Source organism: Manis javanica, chromosome 7 (genome assembly GCF_040802235.1).
Source record: "Manis javanica isolate MJ-LG chromosome 7, MJ_LKY, whole genome shotgun sequence".
NCBI lineage: Eukaryota > Metazoa > Chordata > Mammalia > Pholidota > Manidae > Manis > Manis javanica.
This window is the reverse complement of record NC_133162.1, coordinates 30,936,983-30,955,615: the sequence shown is the minus strand read 5'-3', so window position 1 is coordinate 30,955,615 and position 18,633 is coordinate 30,936,983. Positions and strand designations below refer to the sequence as shown.

At 43.5% G+C, this 18,633-nt stretch overlaps 1 protein-coding gene across 1 annotated transcript in view; it reads right to left on the bottom strand.

Annotated features, from left to right (window-relative positions):
• The window catches only part of PIK3AP1 (phosphoinositide-3-kinase adaptor protein 1), a 110,064-nt gene that overhangs the window by 34,106 nt on the left and 57,325 nt on the right, over window positions 1-18,633 (bottom strand). The window contains exons 8-10 of the mRNA XM_037015772.2: window positions 16,647-16,836; window positions 2,834-2,929; window positions 1,279-1,476 (exon numbers count right to left, since the gene is read on the bottom strand). Of these exons, the coding sequence (XP_036871667.2) occupies window positions 1,279-1,476; window positions 2,834-2,929; window positions 16,647-16,836 (484 nt within the window). The remainder of the gene's footprint in view (window positions 1-1,278; window positions 1,477-2,833; window positions 2,930-16,646; window positions 16,837-18,633) is intronic.

Sequence of the window (18,633 nt, the reverse complement as noted above, 5' to 3'; positions counted from 1 at the left end):
CGGCCACCAGCCCCCATCAGTCATTGGTTGAGGGCTGCTTCCAGGGGTGTTGATACCCCAACTCTTTCAGCCTGTCTGGCAAGAGAGCAGCAGGAGTACCAGTTGCCAGAAGAAGCCATCAGGCTAAGAGACACAGGCCTTGCCAGGCAGGACCCAGCCAGTGGGCACAGAATGTAAAGAGCTAGTGGGTTGTGGGCAGGGCACCAATAATGTCTGCTACACGTGCCAAGAAGGATGTTACCCAAGGGGATGGCAAACCATGAACAGTGACAGCACCTGGCACTGTCTAGTACCCCTCCACGGTATTTTTACCCAATTTAGGGTTACTGGTTTTAACAAATCAAAACCAAAAAAAAAGAGTGCAATATTTAAGACATACTTACGCTAAAAAAAGATTTGCTGATTTGTCTGAAATTTGTATTTAAGTGAGCATCCTGTACTCGATCTGACAACCCCAGGTCAATGACCTGGGGCTATGGTTGGCAGCTACCTTCCCCAGTTTAAGGTCTCCTTTTGTCACACTTTCCACAGCCTGCTTGTACTACTGAAAATGGGATGGAGGTCAGGCACACAGATCTGGCATTTCTTACAGTACTTGTAGTCATGTTAACACAATCAAGTCCTGAGAGACAGTGAAACTGAGAGTGCCATCAGCCTCCAACTGATGGCCCAGGGACCATTATGAAGAAGTCAAAACCCAATTCTCACCAATTTTTATTAATGTAGGTAGGTGGATAGCCTAGCAGAGGGGCTGAAAGCCAGGGTTGTGGAGTCAGACTCCTTGAATTAAAATCCTAGGTACAGGGTAATCAAGTGACCTCTGTAAGCCTCTATTTTCCTCATCTGTAAAATGAGGATGATAATGGTCCTTACTTAATAGATTATTGTAAAGATTAAGTGACATGTTCCAGATACAGCACTTTTGGTAGATTTAAATAGATGTTACCTATTAAAAATTAATAATCAAAAGAAGAAAAGTTTCAGGAGATAAAAATTTACCAGGGTTTTTGCCATTTGGAGTAGAGGGAAATTTTGTTTAACCTCTGTTTTCATGCTATGCATGAATGCCCCCAGGAAGGCCAGAACTGAATTTGTTCATGGCCCCTGATCTAGCTCCAGAGCCTTCTTTGAGCTCTGACCCTACCATCTTCTGTGGCTGTTGGAGATCATTCAGAAGGGGGTAGTCTTTGAGCAATGGTTCAGAAACCAGATGATCCAGAGAATTCCCACTGAGAAGCTCTGAAGATCCCACTGAGCATCATTCCCTGCCACACTTGCCTTTTGAAATGTATGGCTCATTGTCAGGCAGCTGGTGAGTGCCAGGAGCACTGGCTTCTGGCCTGGGCACCGGGATGGGGGGCCTGCTGGCCAGGTCCATGGAAAAGTCCTCGTCGTCATCCACTGTGTGATAAACATCTTCTTCTTGACTGAGGTGGTGCAGCTCCCTCTCTAAACTGGCCATTCCCGCATTGTTTCCTAGAACCAAGAGAAAGGTAACAGAAAACAGTGGCCACACAAACTGGGTGGCTACCAGTCCTAACAGCCGAGAGCGTGCCCATACCTCATTTGTACAGTGCTGCCCTTTGACAAAGCACTTTCCCTGACATCATCTCCTGCATGATCTGCTGAGAACCCCATGCAAAGCAACCGAGAAAACACTGATTTGCCCATCAAGGCAGCAAAATGAAGTGAGTGCTAGGCTCTATCATCTCAATTTTACTGCTGGGATTCAGTTATCCATCCCATTTGAACTAGGGGACAGAGAGCACAGCACAAAAGCCAAAGGATACTTGCAACCACCCCCGGTGCTGAGGCTGTAGTGTGAGCATGGCTTGGAGTCCTCACCATCAAAGGCACGAGCATACTCATCCTCAGCATCACATCCTTCCTGAGCACTTCCTCTGGGCCAAGCGCTGTTCCAACTGTATTACCAACATTATCTCCTTTGATTGTGCAACTACACTGAGAAGTAACTGCAAGTTATTCTCATTTTACAAATGAAAAAAATGGAAACTTGTGGATTTAAATAATTTGACCAAATATAGAACACAGTGGTTTAGCAGTTACCCATATTATTAAATCCTCATCCCATCTAGTGCAGTTACTATCTATCAACATAGGAAGATGTTACAGAATCACTGACTATGTTCTCCATGTGTACTACTGTCCCCATGACCAACTTCTATTATGATTGAGGATTTTTGTGCCCCTTCAGAGAGCTTGCGCTATTAACCTCCATGTTCTACTGCTTCTTTTGCAACCTTTGCCAACACTCTGCTCCCCACTGACCAGAAAGATTTAGGACAGAACTTGCCTTCCATCCTTGGTCCCTAGAATCCCACAACCCTAAGTTTCTCACTGCCTTCTTCCTGGTGACAGGCTGCAATGCTCTGTGCTGGGACAGTGTCCCCTTGGCTTTGAGAATCTCAGCAAACCTGGCTTTGTTTGCCATGCACCCCCATACTGCAAGCTGTGTGATCTTGGGCATGTTATGTAACCTCTATGAGCCTGATTTCTCTCTGAGACCTCACACACACAGTGCTTTGCTCAATAAATTTTGGCAAAATAAAAATAAACATGTGCGTGTAAAAAGAAATCTACCTGAAGGCAACTTGTTTGCCCAAATGAGTGGCTCCAGCAGTGGGAACTTCTGGCCCACCTATAACAGGTGGATGGGGGAGCTCATGGGGATAGAGTGCCTTCAATCACACCACATACCATGTTTGGGACAGTCCATTCCTTGAGTGGAGCCACCCTCAAATGAAACCAGGCAATGTCTCACACTTGTTTCTCTTTCCCTCTTTTTGTGTTCCTGCTCACAGCTGCAACTTACCTTCTAAAAACTTGCGGATCATAGAGTCCTTAGTGGTCCGAGAGAAACTATCTCCAGGGATTGGATTAGATGCACTGGCCTGAAGCATTTCAACATCTAGAAGGAAAAGAAGACTAAGAGTTTCTTGTTCTTCCACATGGGCAAGGAGATTTTACAGATGGATATATAAGGTTTGTCGAACCAAGAGATCTTGAACCAAGAAAGTAAAAAAGTCATGAATCCAACCATCTACCCATTCATATAGCCACTCATCCATGCATCCATCCATTCATCCAACCATCTATCTACTCAATAAAGACAACAGTAAGTGTAGGGTATGAAGAAGAGCAACACTCACAATCCTCCAGCCCTAGCCTGGACCACAGGATCCAAAAGGTATAGTATGTCATTTGCATGTGAAAGAATAAGCTTAATTTTTAAATATTTAACTGTAGCATTGTTTATGACAGCAAAAAAGAATAACTGGAAGCAGGACCAACAAAGAAAAGATAAATTGTGGTTTATTTAAATAACGAGACATTACACAGCAGTTAGAAGACTGTATTGGAGCTACTTCTATCAACACAGTACTATCTCAAAAACATAACAGGAACCTTTTTTTTTAGATCATCCATGTAATTGGTTATTTATAAGTAAGAAGTACATTGACCTTTGTTTTTCACTATTCAGCATAAACCCATGGAGACCAAAACTGTATGTGAAAACCACTCACTTACTATAGCCGACTCTACTCAAGCCTGAGCAACCAATAGTGCCCTATTACTTAATGGCTCTGAAGTATGTGTTTGGGGAGCAAAACTTCAGCCTGGCATTAAAAATAGAGCTTTGATATTATCAAGAGGTTGCACTCACTAAAGTCATATCACACAGTACTGGTGACTTATTTGCTTAGACAAAATATGTATTTTGAGGTTGAATAGTATAATTTGAGGGAAAAAATGGTTTGAACTTAATCAATCTACACAGATATACTATTTCTTTACTACTTTGATGTCTGGGGACCAGTTAAATACAATCTGGTGAATCTGTATTAAGAATTCTATGCAACTATTTTTATATCACATTTCCCAAGAATATTCATTGAAAAGGGGTCACAGTCATGAAGTAATGTTAAAGATAATGAACTTCATATGACATCATCCTCATTTTGAAACCAAGTATTCATTATGTACATAGGAAAAAGCCTGGAAAGAAACACATCAAAATGCTTATAGTGGTTATTCATGAAGTAGTACAGATTACAGACATTTTATTTTCTATTTCGTACTTTTCCTTGTCTTCCAAAGTATCCACAGTGGTTTGTGTTGCTTTCATATATGAGGAAAACTCCATCAGCAGTTTTTTTTTTAAGCCCAGGTAATTGTGATCAAGTATATACAATTAGATTCCCAAAGCAAAAATAATTTCAGGTTGTCAAAAAATAAGTGATGACTCACCTGTCATTACCAGATTGATTGATTTTTTTAATTTAAAAAATTCTGATTTTTTAAACTTTCCAGTGACCAGATATTACTGTGTATCATAGGACCTTGTTTCAAACTTTGATTATCAAAATATTAGTTCTGTGACCAGAAAAAAAGCCCACAGTGTTGGGCGAAAAAGTTGCAGACTAATGTTTACGGTCTATTATGTATATAAAGTTTTAACAAAACACAATACTGCATATTGTTAATGAAGTCATAAATATGCAGTAGACATGTAAAAACATGCTGAGAAGAATATATGTTGAATTCAGATAGTGGTTACCTCCTGAGAAGGAGGGAAAACCATCTGATTCTGGAGGGGGCTCAGAGAAACCACAATATGTAACGTAAAAAAAAATACCTGAGACAAATTAAAAAAGAAATACATATTCTTGATGAATCAGAATCCACAAGAAATATATTTTAGAAAATTCATATCTACTCCTTGCCCCCAAAGAGGGAATAATAAGACTCTATTTCTGTATTTGCATGCATATGCAAAAGGAAACTCCAGAAGGAGATGTAAGAAATTAAGATCAGTGGTTTCCTGGGAACTAGAAAGATGAGGAACAAGGACTCAACTCAAACAGAGAAAGATTTTTTTTCACTGTTCACCTTTTTATTCTTTAGCTTTTAGCCTATTGAAAAAATAATATAAAGAAATGCAGGACTTGATCATGTTTGTGTTACCTTAATATTATCCAAGGGAAAGTAAAAAAAGAGAAAAACTAACTCCTTTCTCCTGCCTCGTCAGTTCAATGTTTCCTGACATGGCGGAGACATTACACTGACTGTGATGTGCCTCGATACCCTCCACGGCAGAGCCCTGCAATTCCAGGAACCTGGTGAGCAGGGGACCTCTCTTGTCTCCACTGAATTTTATAAAGGGTAAGGAAATAAAGGTGACTGTGCCAACCCTGAAACAATCCTAGGCATTTTAATTTTTAAAAATAAATTCTTCTGAGAACTCATGCCTAATTTACTCTTTAAAAATTCAAGACCAGAAAGATCCCACTTATTTGAGACTTCCACTTTAATTCACTTCATTGTGGTTTTAGGCAACATGTCCCACATGGAGCTAGAAAATTGGGAAGAAAGACTTATTATTCTAAGGCTTGTGCCCTGCTGGGAACAGGAACCCCCCTACCTGAGTAAGACTGTGAATTACTCTCCCCAATGTACCCCTACCACAAACTTCACCCCACTAGCTGCCTGCGACCAGGCCAACAACTGAAACTCCTCACTGATGCAACAATAAACTCCAAACAAAAAATTCTCTGAAGAGGAATATACCCCAAAGGAAAGGCTTGCTTGGATCAGACACCCCTAGAGAGGAGGGGAGGAGAAATTCTATAGGCATGTCCTCGGGCTCTGTAATGCCCAGCACTCCACCCTTTAGGAACCCACAGCCCCTCAGGCTCCAGCTTGACCAAGAACATGGGTCAGGTCAGAGCAGCACCAGGTCAGTTTTCAATCACCAATAAGCAAATCTCCCAGGCTGGCAAAACGAGAGCACAAACCTCACACACATAATCGGTCACCGCCGCTGACAGTGGTAAAAGGGTCATGCAAAGGCCTAGCGATTTTCACTAAGAAAGTTCAATTTGAGAGAACGGATTTCTATGTCCAAGAGGTAGATGCAAAATGGGAGGAGCTACCCCCCCACTTGAGCATTAGAAAAATAAAATGTGGGAGAGAATGGTAGTAACAAGAGCAGCCCTGGCTGGACCTGACATGCTAGAACAATAAGGATGCAGACTTCCGTCCCTGGCACATCGTAACGTGTGACATTTTTTGTGGGTAAAAGGAAGAATTTTAAAAAGAAAACACAGGAAAAAGAATGGGCCCTAGTTATAAGACGTATCAATAGCATGAGACGAGAAAAGGAGAGGAAGAAGTACCAGCAAAACCAAAGCAGCATAACTCTGGGGATGATCCACGCTCACCTCTTCCTGCCCACTTGCGCCACCAAGTCACCTTCCAGGGACACTTGAGAGCCATGCACATATGCGTACTACGATCGAGGCCAGCCTAACTGAGCCACTTGGGGCGAACAGATCTTTTTCCTTTATAGTCACGCCTTACTAGTAGTTAAGAGCATGATTTTGGGAGTAGACAAACTGGGATCTGCTAAGTATCAGTCTCGTGACCTTAGTAGAGTTATTTATCCTCCTTGAGATGCTCCAGAAGGACGGTAAGAGGCTTGGGCACTTGGATTAAAATGCACAGGTTCCAATTTTGATACTTCCACCCTGGCTGTAGGACTGCAACACCCACCAGTTCAACACCAAGCAGACTTTGTAGATCCAACTGATCACTCAGCCTCACCAAATGACCATGGCCCATGCGGGCACCAGTCTACTCAGGAGGATGTGGGAGATGGTAGGGCGGGAGTGTGCCAAGCAGCATTCCTCATCAAGGGCAGTCTTTGTGCCGGTCCAACGGCTCACATGCAAGGAGATGGGATTCATATCAGGCAGGTGGAGGAGCCACCCTGGCAAAAGGCCTCACGTTCCACAGAAGCAGCATTTCTCTCAGCAACTCCAGGGTCCCCACCAGAGGCATGCCAGAGCCATTGCCCTCAGTAAAGCCCAAAGTATGGTGTCCCTTTCTGGTATTTATAGTTCACATGCAGCTCCTCACAGTTCTAGATGCAATTCACCAACCACTTAGGGGTCATTTTTCTCATAGGCAATGTTGCCTAGAAACATAGTTGACATTGGCTCTTACCGGGTTACCAGGGTAACAGAGCTATGAAATCAACCAAAGATCAAATTCTCATGCAGAAAGGGAAATGATAGCTGCTATATTAACTCTTTGCCCATAGTTATCTTGGGTTAGGTTATTTAAATCCTCTCAGCTTCTCTTTTCCTGTCTGTAAAATGCTGATAATTATAGTATGTATCTTATGGTTTGTCATGCATATTAATGAGACACTTGCCAAGTGCTTAGCACAGTGCCTAGCACAGAGGAAGTGCTAAATGAACGCTGGCTGCTATTATTGCTATTGCTATTATAACTATTATCATTATTATTAAGTCTAGTGTCTTAAGCAGAGAGCAATTTTAAAGAGGACTCAATTTGCACTTTTTTTAACAGAAACTTTCAAGTCAAGTCTCCTCCTTCAGGGTAATAAAGGTTTATGATTAATTCTAGTATCGGAATCTCCACACATATTCTCAAATATCATATGTATTCATTTCCTAGTAAACAATCACACCCAATCAATATTTTTATATTTGAATATACTTAAAGCATGGGGGGAATCTTGAGATAATAAATGCCAATTCTTACAATAGAATTTTGTGTGGACTCACTCATCCACAAGGTTAGCCAGGCATTTTCTTAACCGTGGTTCCTGAACACTAAGTCCTGGTTGGACAGAGCTGTAGGCTTCTTTTCTGGGTTGCCAAGTCTCTGCTTCCACTAATGTCACCAATCATAGCATTCTTTCTGGCCTCAGAATCCTTCTCAACACAACTCCCCACAGCTGACATTGGCATATGAAATTATTTTTAAAACACTATTTGCCATACCTGTGTTGGGCAAGTAATCCAGACCTGACCTGGATGTCCCATGCCCATTTGCGCTGTGCTTTCCAGTGGCCCCATCATGTTCTTTACTAGTGGGCTCAGCAATGGACACCAAGGGGAAATTCTACCATGTCTTCACTCCCTTCTGGGCCCACTCCATGTAGCTGGGATCATAGGTAAAAGCTAACCTTAAGGATAAAGCCTAAAGCCAAAAGATCTGAGGCATGGCTAGGAAAGCATGATGGGTGCAGGGAGGAGAGGATAGGGTGGCCTGCAGACACAGAAGGCCTGTAAATCATAGGTGAAGACATTAAAAAGGGTTGGGGCCCAGTGAATGGTCTGCATTCAGGGGACAAACCTAAGTCAGAAGAAGGCAGTAGCTGAAGCCAGGCAAGCAGTAGAGGTCTAAGACACTGGCCACTAAGTCGACATTGCAGTCAGAGGTGGTGGTTATCAACACAGACTTTGCTATGCTGGAGAACTGGGCTCAAGCCTGTCTGTTGCTCAGAAGTCTGTGTTCTTGGGTAAGTAGCTTGACTAAGCTTTTGAATCTCCATCTGTAAAGTGGGGATAAATAACAGTACCTACATCATATGAAGACTGTATGGGCCAGTTGAAACAATGCTTATAACATATTTAGCAACAGTGCCAAGCACTAAATATTGACAGTTACCACTGTCATTGTATTGAGGCAATGTATAACTAGTTTTCCACTGCTGCTGTAACAAATTACTGCAACCTTAGTGGCTACATTATTCTGCCTCCCAAAGTTGGGGCCAAATAATGGCACACTCAGTCAGCCATGAATTTCCTTCCATACTGGGCTGGTGAGGGGAGTAGGGCACAGGGATTAGGGCAGTCTCAGGTAGTGTCCACACACGGACTCAGCAGCACAGGCCTAAGGTTGGCAGTGCCACTATTAAGTCTCCAATGTGCACTGCCTTAAATGAAATAAACTAAATAGTTTTCTTTCCACTTATATTTTAAATAAAATGATTCTTTTTATATTGAACATAAATATTTTTTAATTAGATCAGTAACAGCAAATATATACATTGGCCTCCATGTCCCTAGTCCATATTCAAGGCAAAGGTCACTAATCAATCATAGCATTCTTTCTGGCCTCAGAATCCTTCTCAGTACAACTCCCCACAGCTGACATTGGCATATGAAATTATTTTTAAAAAACTATTTACCATACCTATGTTAGGCATTGAGTCCTAGTGGTAGCAGGTACTACTTTCGTAATAATAAAGAAAAAAGTAATTCCTAGTTGTTCGGAGTTAATGAGCAGTAAGACCCTCTCAGACTCTACATGTGACAACCTCATGTGTACATACAACCCAGGTGTACAGTGAACAACACAAGGGACTAAATACACATAAAATTCTGGAGGTGAAGAGAGTTTATTTCCAGAGAAAGACATTTTGTAAAGGAAAGCAGAACAACAAACTCCTACATTCCTAGCTGCTCAGGGTTTGTACTTCAAATTCCAAGCACTTAACGTTCACCACCTGTCAGTTATAAATAAACTGAAATACTCTGAAACCTGTTGGTCCAAGGAGAAGGTGCAAAGTTCTTTTATTTCAGTGAAGACAGAGGGAAAAAAAAAACAGTAACAGAGAAACTCTGGGAAACAGGGTCCTTTAAGAAAGAGCCAGTTGCAGAATTATACTTGTACTTTACTTCAGGAATCAATTAGAAAGACCCATTCCTGGGAAGAAAGAAGATTGAACAGATGAGAGAAAGCCCAGGCAGGCACTTAATAAAGCAATGAGTCAGAGCACTAATGAATTTTCAAGGAAACCCGTATGATACGCCTCCTGGGACTTAAATCTAGACCACTTAGCTACAGTGGAAACTCTATCCAGATTATGTGCTGTTAATTTAATATAAAATCTAATCTGAGTATATAATATAGTAAAATGTCAGATACTGAGAGACTGTTTTTCCAGAAGGCTCTTAAACTCTGAAAGCAGGCCAAAAGGAAAAAAAAATTTTTTCCAGCAACTATCTCTGTGCCCTAGGAGCCTGAGAACAAGCAGCGGCATGGTAAAACATTTGTGGATGACCTCTGAGACCTGTCTGGTGCTGTCTGCACTCGGGAGGAATGAAGGGGGGGCTTTGATTGGCCATGTCAGTAAGAAAGCTCAGCCTTCCCATACTCTAATGGAGAAGTGATAGGAAAGAGAGAGACAGAGACTGAGAGAGGGAGAGATAGTCACACACATACAGAGAGAAGGACAAAGACAGAGATAGGAGAATGGCAGTGATTGGCAATGAAAAATCAGTGGCTAAGAGTGAAGGGTTAGGAGAAGCAGCGAGTTAGGTTTTGTGGATTTCTTATGCAGACAAGTGCCTCAGTACAGCACTCTTGGTGAGCATGCTCACCCTCTGCTGTGCAGGAATCAGTCCACAGGACAAGCCCAAGGTGGGGCGCAGCGGGTACCATGACTTCCTAAGTCACAAGCCCCACCCCCTGCATCCACGTGAGCAGCGGTCCTCTTGGAGCGCTGTGTCCTCATCCTCCATGGCACTGTCCTGCTTTGTAGTTGTGTATCTAGCTTTGATGTGTTCTGGTTTCCTATCCAGCTCTCCCTCTAGAAGGGAACGTTTGGAAGGTAGGGCCCAAGCTAGCTTATATACTGACTCCTCATCACCTGGCAGAGTGACTTAAACACACAAGGGGGTCGATAAATATTGGTGAATGAATGAAGGGATGAATGAACAAACCGGTACTCAGCTGATGAACATGTGGACATGGAGGTGTTTGGGCTCTGTGAAGGAAATCTGGCCATTTCCCATGCTGAGAAGAGAAGGGCAATTCAGGCAGCAGGTGCAGCACAGACAAACGTATGGAGAAAGGAAAGAAAAAGTAGCCTAGGGCAGCTAAAGGCGTTACTACCAAACCCAGGACGTCCCACACTCGGGGACATCTAATAGGTATCTCACTTCCACTTACCAGAAAAGTGAAGTCTGCACTGGAATGTCTACACACTATTTCACACCACAAAATCTAGGATGACTTACTTTCTGGTACTCTCAAATTGAAGACACAGTTGAGCACTAATGGTGTGCATCACTGTGGATGACACATGCTTCCTAACTGAGGTAAGAGCAGGTAACCAGAGAAGCATGTACATAACCAGAGTGCAAAGCGAAATGCGGCAATGCCCTGAGAAAGTGTAGCACACAGCTGTGCAGTTCCAGAGGGAGTGAGGTTGCTGTTAGTGGTGGGATTTTACCTTATTCACTTTAAAACATTCAATCCAGCATACTTTCACCAAGTGCTTATGTCCCCAACACTGTTCTTGTACATCTGGAGCAGCAAAAAGCAACAGAAGTCAGGAAGTGCCTTGAGCCTCCCTTTGCCCTGCTGGGTCACTTTCAGCCCTGGAAAGGACAGGAACAACCCGCCTCTGAATGAATTCCTTGCTGGTAAGACCTCATGCCTTGTACCAAGCTCCACTGCCCCTAAAGCACTTCTTGGCCAGATTCTGGCCAGTCTTCCCAAGATAGTAGGAGGATGGCAGAGCCTCTGCAGCTGCAGGAGAGCCAACTCCTAAGAGAAAAGGTGCAGATAGGGAAGGTGGTATGTTCCAGAAGCAAATCAGTTATTTAACAACCTTGCTTTATAAACAGTCCTTCAGCTGGGCTCAGACCTTCCACAGTTAGGCATCGAGGCCCTTTACTGCGCCCACCTGTGCTCCCAGCTCTGTGGGGCGCAGCTCCCACAGAGAAGCTGTAATCCGAGAGCCCAGGTGAAGAAATCACTGCTGGAGATGATCTGATACAAAGATGCCAGTCATCAAGGAGGCTGCTGAGGGAAGCCAGCAAGGTAGCCGGGGCTATGTCAGCTCTCCACCAGACGCAAACCTGAGCCACCGAACTGGGCAAAGGGAGCAGGGGCGCGAGAGGGAAGTTCGGCACAGGAGTCACCTTAAGCAGTACATCCCTCTGGAATAGATGAGAATGACTCATGTGAGTTCAGTTTCTAGCAGTGACATGCCAGTCTTTCCCCTTGTGCTGCCTTCCCCTGACAGAAGACGAGACTGAGATATTCAAGCTTGGCTAAATCCACAAGTGCATCATCTTGGGAACAGCTGGATGTGAGCCTTCCAGAAATGGCTGCCAAGGCCTTAGTACCCAGAGCTGTGGGGGCTGGGGGTGCTGTGACCAGTTACAGGGTGAGGCTTTCCACCCAAATGTATTACCTAAGGCAAAGGACCACCAGGACCACCAAGTCATTCTCCAAAGGTAAGGACAGAAGCCAAAGAACTACAGAGAAGATTGGGAGATAGTGAAAACACCCAGAGACAGATGAAAAAACACCTTGATTTTTATTTAATGTTTGTATCATCTTACCCTTTTTAGAGATATTTATTTCTTATATAGTAAGGTGGGGAAGTTAATGATTTAAATCCGTGGGGTCTTGAACAAAAAATTCTTAAGAGAATTAAGATCAATTAGTCTGATAACAAAGACATGTAGTTGCCACCTGGTGGCAGCATATTTAAACTAAAGACTCAAGTGTCGGGGATGTGTGCATGTGTGTCTGTGTGTAGGTAAACCCACACAAGTTCAGGGGAAGGAGAGATCGGAGTGGAATCATAAAATCTCAGGGTCAGATCCCAACATTGCTCCCTTGCTCCCCTTCATTCAACACAGGGAGTTGCCCTGACAACCCTCCTACTTAGTGGTTGTCTTGGATTCCTTTGGAGAAGGGGAACTCATTACTATCCCTTTGAGATTTCCAAAACTCAAGTCAGAAAGAGGCAGATTTGTTTCTGCAAGGTTAGGTGACCTTCAAAGCAGTGGTAAGGAGCTAGTCTTATGCCTGCATTCCAGTAGGTTAGTCCTGTGAGCAAGTGAATAAATGAGTGAATGACCGCAGCCTATATTTCTTAATATGCTCATTTTCAGCCTCTCTCATTGAATGGTAACAAAGGTGGGGCACTGACAGACTCAGCTATTTAGATATTTAGAAATAGCTCCTAAGTGTCCATCTCAGGGCTGGTAAATACAGACCCCAGAGGAAGGGCAGGCCAGGATTGTGCCCCTGGGAATCTGCACACTCGGATGCCTAACCCAGTCTTCCCTCCTTACTTAAGATGGGACTTAAGTAAGTTACTAAATCTTGGAACCTTAGTCTTCTCACCTGTAAAATAGAGATAATTCTATCCACCAACCACAAGATAACGGAGATAAAAGCAGTGGGCTTGAGAGGGCTGGCAGGTGTCCTGAGTCACTACAGTGCCAGGCAGTTGTTGCAAATATGCGTCTTAGATTTATCAGTTTGTCCTACTTATGTATAAACTAAATCATCTTCTCCCAGGAGAGTTACTAGTAATGAAATGAATGGGTCCTCCCCAGGTGTAAGCTGCTGCTGCTTCTGGGCCAGTACCTAAGTGGTCATCCTCAAGATTAAACCACAGAGACAATAACACAAGCTAAACCATGTCTAGAATCAGAAAATTCAGAGCTTACATGATCTGGCAAATAAAAAATGCAGTGGGTCTCCTTTCTCTACCCCAAAGCAGCCAAATCTACAGCCTGCCTGTCAGTGGTCTCCTCCTAGCTCCACAGCAACCAGAACTCTGCCCCTTGCCCCCAACCTCAAGTAACTTAACAATTCGCTAACTGGCCATAAACCAGGCTCACTCCACAGCACTCCACTGCCTTGGGAAGTGCCGTAGAGCTCACTGATACTGCTGTGCGGGGCCAGCAGACAAATGATGGCACAGCTGCCTTTAGCAGGTCCCAAAGTCTTCCACTGATCCGGTGGGGGAATTTCATATGTTGGAGCATCCGGGGGATAACAGGTGTTAAAATTATCTGCCAACATTAGAGTGCCAGTAAAGTGGAGGATTCTTTAATTGTTCATTTGCTCCTTAATAAAGATACAGGACAGAAACACATATGCACAGTCTCTGGCCTTCAAGTGGGAAACAGTTGTTCCCCAAATGTTCTTTTGTGAATGGGTCTCTGTTTCATATTGGAAAGGACTGTGTCTTGACCCCACTTTACTCTGTAACACCCAGGAGAACAAGTAGCAGGAACACAGTAGATGCTCCAGGAATGCTTGGTGCACGTGGAGAGATGGACGCATGTGCAAGGGCAGGGGGCGCCAGAGCCTGTCTTGTGAGTTGATGTCTGGTCTACAGAAAGGAAGCATGGCTGTAGCCATGCTAAAAGAAACCAGGTCTAAAATTTGTGGTGTTGGAGGGAAATTTTTGGAGCGGAATAAAGAATATGGTCCTAGAGACAGAGAGATGTGGGTTCAAATCTGCACCCAACACTTATTAGCTGTGAGAGTTTGGAAAAATTGTTTAACTTCTCGGCATCTCACTCTCCTCATTTGTCAAATGCAGGTTAATGAAGCATCCTTGTGCATTTGCCTTAGGGATTCAGTGAAACAGAGGGTGTGGATGGTGGGGGTGACGCCTTCTCCCTCACCTCTCTGCGGGGTCACAGCTCACTGGGCGGGGCTTCCACCAGCACTTCAGTTTTCCCAGTTAGGTGCTGGAAGGGAGCTTCGGGCACTCTTCCTTTCTTTCTCCCTTCTCCCCCAGAGGGCAGCCAATGTGATGGATAAGCACCTAACAGCCTTTGAGCCCCACCTTGTAAGTATTGGGCCATCAGTCTGCCTTCGGACCTGTGAGTGGCCCACACTCCCCACTCCAAGGCATGCTGTTGTGCTCGCTTGTACATTCATGGTTTGGAAAATCTGGCCCACTTTCCTGTGGCCCCAGTGCCCCACTTCTTCCCAAGCTGAATGTTGGCAATACTTAATCCAGCCCATTTCAGAAAACCCTCCATCAGTTAAGCTGATGGGTATTTGTCTTGTCTTTATTGAATCTATTAATAAGACCAGAGGGGAGAAGGGCTAAGTCTTAGTGTTTTAGACTGCTTATCATTTGATAGCAAATGTTGGTAACGTATTAAATGGCTCTCAGACAGCGCATTGCAGAGTCCTCCTGCTTCAACCCCAGCAAACGCACTGAATTCCAACGTTGTTTAAACCAGTGGTTCTCCGAGGGAGCGACACTGCCCTCTAGGGGAGGTTTGGAAAATCCATGAGGGTTTTCTGGGTTGTCACCGTGATGGAGGAGGGGCACTACCGTAGTACTCCCTAATCTGTGAGGGGATGCATTCCAAGACCCCCAGAGGACACCCGAAACCTTGGATAGTACCAAACCCTGTATCTACCGTTCTCTTCTATACACACAGACCTGGGATACAGTTCAATTTATAAATTAGACACAGCATGAGATTAACAACAATAACAATGAAATAGAACAATTATAAACATATACTGTAATAAGAATGATGTGAATGTGGTCTCTTTTTCTCTCAAAATATCTTAACATGCTGTGCTCACCCTTCTTCTTGTGATGATGCAAGATGATGAGATGGAGGTAATGACGTGGGCACTGTGACCTAGCACTAAGCTGCTATTGACCTTCTGACGATGTGTCAGGAGGACCATCTGCTTCTGGACCTTAAAGTGAAATTGTAGATAAGGGGGAACTACTGCACTGGCATTTAGCAGGAGAACAGAGAAAGATGCCAGACATCCTGCAACGTGCAGGACAGTCCTACACAGTGAAGTGCTGGTATCCCTCATGACTTTTAAGAAATTCATTAGACATACATATAGGTAAAAATATGATTTGTATTTATACATATGTGTGTATTGGTACATACCTATGCATACATATGTGTGTGTGTATATATATACATATATATATATTTATTTAATATCAGCAGGTACAAGGAAATTATGGACAAATATACCCTCCAAGCTATGATGAGTGCTACACTGGTTGGTTGGGTAGAGCCTATGGACTTATAATAACTCAGTTATCTATTTCTATTTTGTTTCCAGTTTTTGTAGTAAGAATGTGTCACTTTTGCTATTGGAAAAAACAAGATAACCAAACAGGCAAAATTTTTTAATCAATCTGCAAGAAAAATCATGTCTTGGAGATACAGTGTTTGGATTTACTTTTATCGTATCTTAATCTAATAAAATAAGTTACCAAAAAAACCCTGCTTATAATTTCCTGAGTCCACAAACTAAACTGCTTCAGATATAAATATAATTGTATCTTTGCATGGTTTGAAAATATATCTGAATTTTCCTGGAATGCAATTGCCATGGAAATGGAGAGGAGAAGGTGAAGAATCATTCACCATCTAGGAAAATCCATCCATTGGTGCCCACACAGCTGGCAGTATCTGAGTCACTAATACAATAGACATGTGTCGGGTGGCATTTGAAACCATGACATTGGCAGTGATTCTGAGAGTAGGTGTCTGCATCTAGTTCATTATGTGCTCATATGCAGGCATGCCTCCATATTTCCTCTCCTTTTAGTTGTCTTTTATATTGCAATTAGAGGGTTATTTGATTTCAAAGTATTTCACATGTGTTAGGTTATATTATACACTAATCTCATGTCAGGGTAGTAAAGAGCCATTATGAAATGTCTTCTATAGAAAGGGCCCAATGGGACTGACAGGGTTGAAAGCCACTGATTTAGTTTCTTGTGTCATAAGGCAATACCTCCAGCAACTCTGACCTCCAGGCCCTTGCTTAAGCTTTCCAGTCATACAGCAGTCAGAGCAGAGGAAGTCTGGCGAAGAATTCTGCTTGTTACAGCACATGACAACAGATTTAACTTTGTGTAAAATAGGATCTTCACCTCTCTGGGGTGGGGTGGGGTAAGCAAGGGACTTCCCCCACACACACCCGAATGAAGAAAGCCATTTGTCAGCAGCAAGATGGAAGCAGAACTGGGCTGTGCTACTTACAGAGGTCTTCAGTGGCAGCTGGGACAAAGGCAGCCATGGACTCGTACAACTCCTCATCACAGCCCGGGTTGAGGGAGCATTTCATGAGCAGATCCGTGGAAAGGTGGGCCATGGACTCATACACAGCGTCAGCCTCCTCCCCTTGCATCAGCTCCTCTTTGATGTGACTCTTTAGCATGTCCACAGTTTCCTGGAAGGGAAGGGATGCTTGGCTCACTGAGACACCTGGCTTTCTGGGCCCAGGAAGGCCCCTTAGGGGGCTTGAAACAAGCAAAGTAAAGGTTCACAGGGGTCATGTTTGCAACTGTGTGTGTATGTATCTCCCACCAAACTGAAAGCTCCTTGAGGCCAGGCTCGAAGTCTTTTTTTGTTTGTTTTATGTTTTTTGTTTTAAATTTGTAGTGCTGTGCAGGCAGGAGTCCTACCCACAGGAGATACTCACTAAACATTAAATGAGTGCTGGCCAGAGGATACAAATTAAAGACTTTTTCATGAGCACCCCCTTATATGTCAGATACAATGCTACCTATTAGCCTTTGTTGCCTTATGTCATCCTTTCCACACCTGCTTGAGAAAGGTAGAATGTTCTAGTTCACAAAGAGAAAAACAAAGTTCATCAAAAGCTACTTCCTTACTCAAGCGTCTGCAGTTCTGGCTTCTGACCCTTCTACTACAGCCTAGTTCTTCCTAAAATGGGAACAAATGACACATGAGGGTAGAACCCTTACCAGCCAGATGTAAATTCAAACAGGCTAACCAGGGCTGCAGCCAAGGTGCCCTTGCACTTCTGGGTAGCTGGAGGTCCCTCAGGAACTCAAGGCCCTAGTCCCCAGCCCTCCCAGTAACTGCTCCAAAGTGCCTGAAAGTGCATTACTCCAAAGTGTCCCCCTCAGTGCCCAAGAGGAGAGAGGGTCTTGGATGAAATGTCCTGAGTTCAGACAGGCTGCCCTTTGTCATCCTGCCTCCAGGTGGTTATGAAGCCAGAGAGCTGGTTTCTCTGAAACCTCTGCACAACTTTTCCTGGTAAGAAACTTTGGTGTTTCACAATCCTCATTTCAGCATCAACCCACAGAAATCCTCCTTTTCATCATCACTGCCCCAAGAGAGCTAATCTGCTATTGATACTTGCTCTTGGTTTTCTGATGGGACCCAAGGAGTGGACCAGGTTGACAGCTGAAAAGTGCTGGAGACTCCGGGGCTGGCATTTGGTTTGATGGGGCATAAAGAGGAAAGGGGACAGTTCTTAAAGGTTAAAAGCAACACACAAGGAGAGCCTCTGGCAGCAGTGCACTTGCTGAAGGTGATTATGGTCAGAGAACAAAGACAATACAGAAATGTGAACCAGATTACCTTCAGTTAATTTTTCAGTTAACAAAATGGAAGTGCATCTTTAAACTGCCATGTTATACAGAGTAGAATAACAGGCCCCAGTTTTTGCATCAAACTAGATTCGATCCTTTCTCCACCCTTGCTGGTATATGACACTAGGCACAATTATTCTACCTTTCTAAGCCCTTTTCCTAATTTATTAGAGAGATAACAATGCCGTCATTTTTAAAGGACTATGGTGAGGATTAAATGGGATAATGCATTTGCCAATCAGATGAATTCAATAATAGTAGCTATTACTATGAACAGAATATGTCCTTAATAGAAACTATTAGCATGGAAACGAAACACTGCATCTTATACATTTGTGACTTCAAAGTAAAGCTGAGTAAGTACTCCTGGCCCATGAGCACCTGTTAGCCTCACTGAGGTGATGCCCCCAAACAGGCACTCATGCTGTTCTGTTCATTCAATACCCTTAATGACCCTCAAAACTTTGGGAAAACCCCTCTATGTGCCTAAGTGAGTCACTGCCTTATAGACTGTCAAATACAGGGCAGAGACTTAAGCTTCTGGGGAGGTGTGAGGCTCACTCCTGTCTGGAAATAGAAAGCAAGACTGGATCACATTTACTGTTCCTTGTGAGGCCACAGCCACA